Consider the following 10670-nt stretch of genomic DNA (forward strand, 5'->3'; position numbering starts at 1 on the left):
GTTTTACTAAGATCAAGTGAATATGACTACTTCTCGCCATGCCTTGTGAGACTCTGTTCTATGCATCAAGTCACTCAGTAGTGAACGTAATATATAAAATCCACCACGCCATGGTGCAATATTGATCTTATTGGAGATCCCTCTCTTTTGCTTGGTAGGCCTAGCTAACCCCCGAACAAGGCCGTGGTTTCTAGGTTAAGGCGGCTTCAGCCTCACCAGTGCACGAGCTAAGGACGATTCATCTTCGACAACCTTTCACCACACCAAGCTGTTTGAATGGTTTTTACGGTATAATTGCTATGTATAAGTCCTCGCACGCAATCAGATCACCAAGAGATAATCGAACAAAAATATTTGGTTTGCATTACTTTAAACCAAATATGGTGAATATTCATGCGATGTGGAGATTGCTGACACGACAAAGGAAACATTGGCTACAGATTTCTTGCAATATGCCAGCTTCATCCAATGAGTTTCCTTCATCGAGAAGATACGACAATCGACACTGTTGAATCCTATTGACACTGCAAGATAGCACAGCTCAACTTGGAGAAGAGCTGGACTTGCTCGATAAAGGTCTGAGCAAAAGTTTCCTAGATGTTGATAATGTCACAGTTCGTAATGACAAAATACCGTAGTGAAATATTTTCATAAAGTACATTTCCGAAGAACCGAGCAACGACGGTATACACCATATCTCTCTTAACAAAATTATCATACAGTCTCATTGATCGACCCAGATGAGGTCCTGAATAAATTTATAAATCCTGAGGCATAACAACGGCCACCTCCAAGGGTTATCAACATTATCATAATGTGGCTGCAAACACAAACTGGCCAACCGAGTTGGGAGAACTCAAATATCTTGACAAAGCCGACTTTATATTTGCGACGAGCTCACCAAAGTCAGCTCTGCGTTCCCTCTTCAAGCATTGGGTTTTTATCCTTTTGCTAAGTTGGTTGATTTGGTTACCTCTCAGGCCAGGGCACCGTGTTGATGAAGGCGATTCTTTAATAATATACGGAGCGATGAGCTAGTGGACGCATTCATATCATTTTTTGTTTCTATATCTGCTTTTGTCACGCTGGTAAGCCCGCTTTGAATGCTCACAACAATCCAGGATTTAACCAGCAAACTGGGAGTCATTACCCTGGTCGTCACTATTTTACTTGTCGTCCTGACTTCGGCGGACCTGGCAAGGCCATTTGAGACCCTGGCTACCACTACAGGCATCGTACATATAACACTACTTTACTACATGTACTTAATGTTTACAGATGCTCTGTTGTTCTAGTTGTATTTCTCCAGGCTGGCACAGCATCCAGGAATTCTGATACCAGGTTAGACCTAGGCCGCCAGACGAGTACACTAACGATGTAAGACAACTAATTAAAATCAGATTATCATTGGCACTGACTATCATACTATGAGATAACTTGCTCTTTTCCACCGTATTAAACAGATGCTGTGATTTTTACAAACATGTTTTTTTGGACATAAACAAAATATGACATTTCATCAACTGCCTTGGCAGGATAAATTAGCTGGAAGTCGAAATTGCGCATCAACTATGATCCTCATCGTTAGCATATCCCAATAAAATGTGCTGAAACATGTGCTTACTTCGAAGTAAATCTTGTTCAACTCGACCTGCGCCACCATCTTGCCCGCACACATCCAACGACCAAACCCGAATACCAAGTCAATGGTTCGCTCCATTTCGTACTTCTTTTCTTCGCTGCACTCTAGAAGTCGCTCGGGTCGGAACGAATCAGCATCGCTACCGAAGATCTTTTGGCTTCGCATCATAGCTATACTGTTGTGGCCGATGGCAGTGCCGCCTGGAATGTGGAGCCCATTCAAGGTATCTCCTTCTGGAGGTACGACCTTATAGTGGCCATAAACAGCAGGTGGCCGCATGCGGAAGCCCTCGTGTATGACTGCCTTCCCAGAAAGATCAGAAATGGTCTGGAGTGGCTATTCATTGGGCTTACTTGTAAATATGGCAGCTTTCTGGCTTGCTCTACCGTGATAGGGGTAGAGATGGGCTGGCTATGGATGGCTTCCCGGATCTCATTCTTCAGACGATGGTAGACAGTTGGTGTGGACATGAGATACAACAGAGTGCTCCGAATGGCCACGGCAGTTGTGTCGGAGCCAGCAAGTATAGTCAGGAAACCTTCAGCGGCGGCTTCCGGCTGAGTGATACCGTGACGCATAAAAGCTCCCTAGACATGTAAGCTTGAGCATTGTGTATTTTGATTGATGAACGGGCTTACAATCATATCAGGGCTCTCGGAGTTTTCTTTTTCGAACCTCTCTTTCACAATATTCTTAGCGGTCCTACACCGACAAGAGCTGTCAGCCGCATCGTGGGTCAACAGTTTTGAAAATTTAACTCACCCTAAAACCTTACCCAGCCCATTATCGTCTGTAGATTTCGGCAGGAAACCTATCAATAATGGCGAAAATATTATCCACCTTAACATCGGTAGGTCTGTTGCCAAGCTCAAAGCCATAATTAAACGATCCACAGAATTCGTGTAATTGTACAAATCCCCCTCCGCATCCAGGAAGCCAAAAGGTTCGCCGTACGATAACCGTGTAATTACATCAAGCGTGAAGTAACGGATGACTTGACTGAGGTCAAACGACTTGGGGTCACCTTTTGTGCTCACATATCGTCTCTTAATAACGTCGACGAGATGTGTCACCTGCAAGTCTACCATGGCCTCAATGCTGACATTATCGCGACCATTGTATCCGTGTAGGAGTTTGGCTTTCAGTCTATCGTGTCGTGCAGTGTCAATAATTGTGCCCATATTGTCGTGCTGCTCTGTTCGTATCGCTTTATACCAAGCGTCACGGGGATAGCTGCTCCGGGCGCCGTTGATGCGACGTAGAATTTCAGGATCGTCGGTCACGATGTACCGTGGACCGGTGCGGACGATGGAGCCATATTTTCTTAATGATTCGTGCTCTTGTGCACCTCGTCCGAGGACATTGTTTTTAATGATCCATAAATATGAGAAAGAAGCTAGAAACGGGCCTGGGATGTGACGAAGGCGGTACCAAGTAATAGCTGCAGTTCCGATGTACCATGTGAAGAACAATACCGCACAAACCTCTGCAACACCAGCTATACTCGACGGTAGAAGATTCTTGAATTCAATGTACGTCATTTTGTTTGAGTTTTATCAAGTTGAACTCAAGAAGACGAGAAGTCGAAAAGAGAAGGGATATCAATTATAATACAGCCCGAGGACACAGCGACTCTTATACTCTTCACTGGCCTATGCGGTGTCGCCACACCCCAATCAATAGAACGGTACTCGAAAGAAGTACTGAGTCCGGAGCCACATGCTTATCAAGGCTCCTGACCCCTCCATCCTACATTGCATCTGTATGGGCGTGGTGTGTGTAGGGGAGTGTCCTACCGCAACCGAAGAGCCAGACTCCACGAATCGAATTTGCTTGGTCAACTTATTCGATCTTCGTACTGATGCAGTGTTACAGACGACAGCTGAAAGCCTAATGATAGGGTGAGCCTTGAAGAGCATGCTATGCGGGGATGGTTGAGGGCCAACCAACCATGCATAAAATGAATACTACCTAATAATCGTGCGCTGCTTTGAACCGCAAAGTGTTACCGTTCACTCCACATTTGGCGCAGCCACAGAATCGTGACCTTCCGACTACCAGTCATACCTGAGCGTCCAATTGACGGTGCATTGAGACATTGCTTTTGTTGATCCTGGTCAAAGATGCAGAGCTCCGAATCAGAACTGTTGCTGCACCCAAGACTTTCCCTGCGTGGGGTTCAAAGATGAAAGACTGACCTCCGTGGAATCTTTTATAAATCTCTGCAGATACGGATGCAAGCACTACATCATGCTGCAATGTAGAATGGCTCAAAAGATGAGAACGCAAGTTTATGGATCAACGCTTGAGGGGGTAATCAGCAGCAAGCTTTGCTGGTTCGTAGTACTGAACGTAACAGAATATGGCTATCGGATTCTGGAGAGGAGCACATACGTATCGCTCAAAAATAGATCAACAAAAATGGAGCACATCCAAAAAGCATTTTTGGTGTGGATGGTTTATCGCATCACTGTGGCAAGCTTCTTTAATTGGTTTTGTTTGACCCGTCGTCATTAGTTTCCTGTCTTAAGTCATGATGCCTATGCACCGTCCTTCACTTTGGCCCCAAGGAGAATTTCCTTCAACGTTCTCTTCGGTCTCGCCTTTTCGTATAGCGGCTTATGCTCTTCATTAATATCATGATCATCCTCATAATCAACATGGACAAAGGCTCTTTCAACGTCCGCCAGGCCCTCGAGCTTCCTCTGAAGTGACTGGCCGACATCATGTGAGATTTTGAGTGGCACGCTTTGATCCATGATGACGTCTACCTCGACGTAGTACTTTTGCCCGGCATGATATGCTCGACATGTATCTACCTTTAAGATCTGTTTGTCGTGTGTCATTGACACGTAGACGAGCTTTGAAATGAACTCCCTTGGTGCTGACTTCCCCACAAGGAGCCATACTTGCTCGAAGGCATTTGATACCCACGAGAAGAGGATTAGCAAGCCAATGCAGATCGCTCCGATTGGATCGAGGTACCAAACGAAGCGTGATCCCACGATGGACATGACCAAACCGAATATGTTCACTACAATATCGTTGCGGTGGTCGATCTAAGTTAACAAACAGGTGAGTGGTAATTCGTTGTTTCCGGGGAGAAACACTCACGAAGAAGACGTGGACAGTAGGATACTTGCGATAAGCAAGGCAGTAAAACATCAAGGTGGTCTTAGCGAAAATTGCCACGGCGACGAAGATGATTGGGATGATGTGCAACTCCTCCGCATCTTTCTTCTCTCCAGCACCTAGCGTTCGGCCCGATTCGACCTGAAGTATTGAGTTAGCCTTTTCAAGATATTCCTTAGTAGACGTACTGGGAAAACTCACGATCAGTTGAATAGCGACTGTAGTCATCAATGCACAGAAGAGGATAATACCAATTGTCTCAATCCTGGTTCGTCCCTGTGGACACAGCTTAGAACAGCCACGATATATGAGTTCTCGACTTCCTTACAACAGGATACTTGTAAACGCTGGCCCTGGCAGCCATTCGAGAAGTGATGAGCATTACAAAAGATGAGACGAGATCCATCTGTTCTTGATTAGTGGCGGTTCAATCTTTTGTAGGAATTTTGCACAAACAAATGCATCGGCAGCCGTGGCAAAAAGCTATCATAATGATTAGCAGTGGTCGTTTCAGGTTTGGGACACGCCAACTCACTGAAAGCGATCCCGTCGAGATGGCCGCATACATCTGAATAATGAAGAGACAGAAGTTGACCACAAACGAAGCGTTGACAGCTAGCTTGATCCTTGGAGCGACTCGGGCATCTTCTTCAACAGCTAGCCGCTCCTCATCGTCTGCGCCGAGGAACTGGTCGATAAGCTCATTCTGCTTGTTATAAAACCTTTTCAGCTTCTTCTTGTCTCCCTTTGGATGATCGAGCTTCATTTGACGCTGGGTGACATTTTCACGACGGTGACGACCAAAGTTCAAAGGGTCGGACGAATCATGCTCGGATGCGGACATCGCTGTCACGCTCTGAGTGATATCTTCCGGATCACGAGTGCCAGCGGTAATTTCATCCTCATTACTGCTTTTTGTATAGTCTCCAGAGCTGGCCAACACAGGAGTTTTTGGTGTGACGGTAGTATTGCCAATATCAGCGTCTACAATAGTTGCTTCGAGTACAGTCAGTCATTCACATGTTCTCTGCTATTGGTGTGAGGGATGCGATGACAAATGAATCCGTATGTCAGATTCGATGTACCTTCGCGGAATTCATTTCAAGTTCACGATGGCTTGCGCAATACTGAACATATTTGAAGATAACTCACCTGCAAGTCGTATTTCGGTTGGTGCATCGGAACTCGCCATGCTATAGTTGGGCTGCCTTGGCTAAGGGTGCTGTATGAGACTTGATGGATGACTTGGGGCAATGTTTGACGAATTGTGACGAGGATTCCGTTATTATATTACCATTGCGGACCGGCATAGCGTAACCAATGGCCAAGGCGACAGTTCAGTCGAAGGCAAGAGCAAGCGAATTCAACCCCTGACAGATTCAGATACGTTCGACGAATGCTCCAAAGTGTCAGAGGATAATATCCCTTAACGCATGCACCTTTCTTGCCACCAGCATTCGCAAAAAGAAAGCAGACGTGTTTAGGGTGCTTCTGAGATTTCTTGGCGATGGCCACGGAGCACCGAGTATACGGCAAGGGCTAATATAGCCAGTATGTTCTGATCGGTTGGTGTGATCCACCACTGCATTGTTTTGGGGACTGTCAACAAGGTTAGACGCCTCTAAGGTTAGTCTAGACTAAACGTACAGATCCGTAGAGTGCTCGGACACTACACGGATTTGATGGTGCCAAGGCTTATGCAAATACTAGAGTCCGACATGCCAAGCCGACAGAGCTACTTTGAAAGCTTGCTTTGTTGTTCAAATGCACAGTCCCCAATTGGATACCGCAATTTTCTCGCGATGGGTATGCCTGCAAGTGGTGGTGCTCAAGCTGTTCCGCGACAGCGTCAACCATTGGAACTGTTGTTCTGGGTCTCTGGGTCTTGGTGGCCGTGCAGAACCCCACAGCACGCTTTGTATTCTCCAGACTTTGAGAGCGGCGCCAAATCGGTGCTGGTTTCAGAATCTGCTCGCCTACGGACACGTTACTCAGCAGTATCACCATTGAATTTTCGGTTCAGCCTTCTGAACCACAGAAACAATATCAGTGTACCTGGGGAAATGGCGTGTGCTTGACCACTTCACTTCAACCCACGGGCTCGTTTTGGCGACCTTGTTTCATTACATCCACAGCATCATCGTCACAGTCTGGCATTAGCGCCAATCTGCTTTTGCGTTCTGTGGGCAAATTGTGGTCACTGTCCCCCGTCCCGAGTTTTTCGAGGGAAAATGGTGAGGCTGGAGTTTGAGCGAGGTTCTCACTATTATCCCACAGACGCCCTTGGTGGTCTAGAACTTTCTTTGAGCGATGCTGAGTTGAGATTGGCCATTAGCACACACTCAGCTGGCTACAAGGTAATTAATTATGCATGCAATTTTGCCAGTGCGCCCTTGTGTGAGTCATGTTGCAATGATTCTTTGACAATCCAAGTGACTAATTATTGCCATGAGACCTTTACAACTTTCCAGAATACGGTCAATTTGACGTGATCATAATTTACAAGACATTCACAAACTCATGAATACTCTAATCCGTTCTGTCAACCTGCTGCGTTCCAAGGAGGTCAGTCAAGTGCACTCGTCAATTAAAACCACCATCTTCACGTTTGCAGTCGGCACTATATGACGGTCGCCTCGGAAGCTCAAGCACCATCCGCACATCTTGCTTATTTTATTATTTTTCAAGGTTTGAACTTTGAATAATGTCAAGTCGGCCAGCTTTATAATGCTCAAACGAGACACGTACCGCGCTGCTACAAACCTCGAAACGATCACCTGATGATTTACGCATACTAATTCCGGAACCGCACTGATCGACGTAATGTGTTGCTCTTAGATATGCATAGAGTACTCGAAACCGTCCGAAAGTCAGACGGGGCATGATGTGGAATACTTGGGCAAAACAAAGCAAGTCTCCATGGGTAGTTTATGAAAGAGAGTGTTTCTTACCGTGCCTCAAACAGGCAATGTTCTTGGCACATAGCTCTTGCTCTTCGATAGGCAATTTTTGGCAAGTAAATCTCCAGCCTATGGGTCAAGGTTAACCGTTGATGGTTCCTGGGAAAGTCATTGCGTTCAATGCTCGTATTAAAGCTTCGAGCCCTTCCAAGAAATTTCCCCGGTCTTGGTGTCTTTCCACTTCGTACACAGACATTGGGTTGCACTGCCTCGATCGCGGAGGATCTCATCTTTCCACTCTCATTCTTCGGTTCCTCTTGTCAGCTGGGCGAAAAGCTGGTTTTTCATCTATTGTTTAATTCCGGGGAAAGTCGCAGGACGACCAATCCAATCTATCGTTACTGCGTATTAGTGTCGAGCCATCTACATTGACAGCGTTTCCCTAATCTGATTCGAATACCTTGGGGAGCTGGGCTGCTCGGTTTTTTCTTTTTTCTTATTTCTTTCTATTTATAATACACATTACAGTATTATCCGTCCAAATGGCCGAAGACATGGAAATGGTAAAACCGCTGTGCGGTGGCGGAAAAGAAGCGGGTGAATACGATGTTGGCCTACATGCTGTCGGCTTATGTTAGTGACTGATACTCCTTTTTTGGGGGTTTCAAACGACTGCTAATTACTTACTAGTTCTGGTATTGGGAGCCTCAATTTTCGGGGCTGGTTTTCCTGTTGCCGCGAAGAAGCTGAAGTGGCTCAAGGTACCTGAGAAGGTTTTCTTTGCTTGCAAACACTTTGGTACTGGCGTGCTGATTGCGACCGCCTTCGTTCATGTAAGTTGTCATCATGATGTATTACTAAGTATTTACTCACGAACTGCTGTATCTAGCTGCTTCCTACTGCTTTTGGCAGTCTTTCTGATCCATGCCTTCCGGACCTCTTCACCAAGGACTATCCTCCTATACCCGGGGCCATCATGATGGCGTCTCTGTTCTCTTTGTTCGTTATTGAACTATGGCTTAACAGCAAAATGGGCGGTCATTCTCATGGCGGTGCAAAAGGCTTCGAGGTCAGCATGACTCCAGAGCAGATGGCTAGAATGGCAGGTATCAAGCAACAACAGGCCGGCGCACCCCCGCGGCCCGCTCGCCCAGCAAGTGTAGAGTCGTACGATACTATCGCTTTTGAAAAGAAGCTAGCTCGAGCGAGAGAAGCTGAAGTATCCGATAACCCAAAAGCAAATCCTTTTGATGACATGGACCAGATGGATGCCGCGCCTTCTACGATGCCACCATGGTTCGTCGTATTTTACGAGCAGTATGTTCGCCAACGTATGGAGATGTTGTCCTTGATAAGGCAGTCTGGGCTTCCAGCTCCTAAGCAAGAGTCCATCGTGATTGCGGAGCCAATGTTTGATGTCGAAGGCCAGAGCGTTGACCCTTTGGTATACAAGAAAATGTCCATGAATATCACACTTCTGGAAGGTGGTATCTTGTTCCACTCTGTCTTCGTTGGTATGACAGTCTCAATTACTGTTGAGGGTTTCGTCATCCTCCTTGTCGCCATTCTCTTCCATCAAATGTTCGAAGGTCTCGGTCTCGGTTCACGTATCGCTGCTGTTCCTTATCCCAAAGGCAGTATCAAGCCATGGTTACTTGTTGTTGCCTTTGGTACAACGGCACCCATTGGACAAGCTATCGGTCTTCTTGCTCGCAATAGCTACGATCCGAACAGTGCATTCGGTTTGATAATTGTTGGTGTTTTTAATGCCATGTAAGTATCTCTTGAATATTTTTTCCAAAATCGTATTACTCACAACCTCGATAGCTCTTCCGGTCTTTTGATTTACGCCGCTACGGTTGATTTGCTTGCGGAGGATTTCCTTTCGGAAGAAGCACAGCACACACTAACTAAGAAAGACAAGATCACTGCTTTCAGCTGGGTCCTGGTTGGAGGTTCGTGATATCACTCGAGAATTCTTTTTTGATATTTGCTAATAGTTACTAGCCGCTGGTATGTCTATTGTTGGCGCATTCGCCTAACAAATTGAAAGGTCTGACTCGATTTACCCCTGGGCGGAATCCAGCGACAAACAACAAGATTCCAATCGGGACGTTGTAACAATCACACGAGCTTTTTACCACTGGACTCATGATGATTGATTACTATAGACTGGCAATTAAACCGCTCACGAACAACTCAACCTTCCCAACCTTCTACTAGTCTACACCATTCCGCATCGGCTTACACAGACAACCCCACAACATCGGAACGCAACTAGGCACAGATTCCTGTCTTTACCATCACCGCCTATCATTGAACGTCCACACGGATAACGATAAGGCGATTATCTCCGATTATCACTGTCTTTACAGAATAATTATCTCTTAATGCAATTTCCACGGCTCTACCGAAGTTCTAAATGGCCAATACACATATTGTATAAACTAGAGTTGAAATGCAAAGTTGGCCTGGAATGACAATCCGAAGCTTGAGGCTGCACTTGCGACATATTGCCAAGTTACGGAAGCTCTTTTCGTACGTTACAAACCATGTAAAGCCCTCTTCAATTATGCATCAACATGGAGCACCTGGAGTGCCACAAGATCATAGTGTTGGTAACATAAGTACACATATGCATAAAAACTAATTTAACTACCGTCAATCTTTATCACATGCATATCATAGATGCTTACTTAAGTTGGCCAGTTTGCCGATCCATTTCGTCCTTCACGGCATTTCAGTTACTACGTGAAACGACGCTAAGAGCTTATATCCATCGTCATCGCCATGCCCTAAGACGTAAGCTTCTACAAATGGCATCAAATCATGGCGCAGAATCATGTCCGGACCTGTTCAAGACAGCGAGAGTTTTGACTATTTGTGCGCCGGCTGTGGAGGTAACTCGAGTCGAGCAGGGAAAATGTCATATACTATTGACTAGACCTAGTCTACGCTACTAACCTTAGTCTAGATGGGTTAGTCAGTCGAGGTCG

The 10670-nt window shown here is 45.8% G+C and overlaps 3 protein-coding genes across 3 annotated transcripts; 1 reads left to right on the top strand and 2 right to left on the bottom strand.

Annotated features, from left to right (window-relative positions):
• Nucleotides 1–1393: 1393 nt before the first annotated feature.
• Nucleotides 1394–3333, bottom strand: BKA67DRAFT_649234 (cytochrome P450). Its single transcript, XM_046106009.1, has 5 exons — nucleotides 2405–3333; nucleotides 2281–2344; nucleotides 1996–2229; nucleotides 1625–1945; nucleotides 1394–1569 (listed from the first exon to the last, which is right to left on the bottom strand). The coding sequence occupies exons 1-5, from the start codon at nucleotides 3181–3183 to the stop codon at nucleotides 1456–1458; spliced, it is 1512 nt and encodes a 503-aa protein (XP_045954002.1). The 5' UTR covers nucleotides 3184–3333; the 3' UTR covers nucleotides 1394–1455.
• Nucleotides 3334–4170: 837 nt separating this feature from the next.
• BKA67DRAFT_388433 (cation efflux family-domain-containing protein) lies at nucleotides 4171–6211 on the bottom strand. The gene is made up of 7 exons (XM_046096602.1): nucleotides 5927–6211; nucleotides 5310–5770; nucleotides 5231–5257; nucleotides 5103–5180; nucleotides 4976–5050; nucleotides 4757–4915; nucleotides 4171–4701 (listed from the first exon to the last, which is right to left on the bottom strand). Exons 1-7 carry the CDS (start codon nucleotides 5964–5966, stop codon nucleotides 4183–4185), a joined length of 1359 nt encoding a protein of 452 aa, XP_045954003.1. The 5' UTR covers nucleotides 5967–6211; the 3' UTR covers nucleotides 4171–4182.
• Nucleotides 6212–8090: 1879 nt separating this feature from the next.
• BKA67DRAFT_388490 (Zinc/iron permease) lies at nucleotides 8091–9924 on the top strand. Its single transcript, XM_046096603.1, has 5 exons — nucleotides 8091–8307; nucleotides 8365–8507; nucleotides 8564–9447; nucleotides 9502–9629; nucleotides 9682–9924. The coding sequence occupies exons 1-5, from the start codon at nucleotides 8217–8219 to the stop codon at nucleotides 9714–9716; spliced, it is 1281 nt and encodes a 426-aa protein (XP_045954004.1). The 5' UTR covers nucleotides 8091–8216; the 3' UTR covers nucleotides 9717–9924.
• Nucleotides 9925–10670: the final 746 nt, after the last annotated feature.

The sequence above is a fragment of the Truncatella angustata genome (assembly GCF_020726525.1).
Source record: "Truncatella angustata strain MPI-SDFR-AT-0073 chromosome Unknown BKA67scaffold_8, whole genome shotgun sequence".
NCBI classification, from domain to species: domain Eukaryota; kingdom Fungi; phylum Ascomycota; class Sordariomycetes; order Amphisphaeriales; family Sporocadaceae; genus Truncatella; species Truncatella angustata.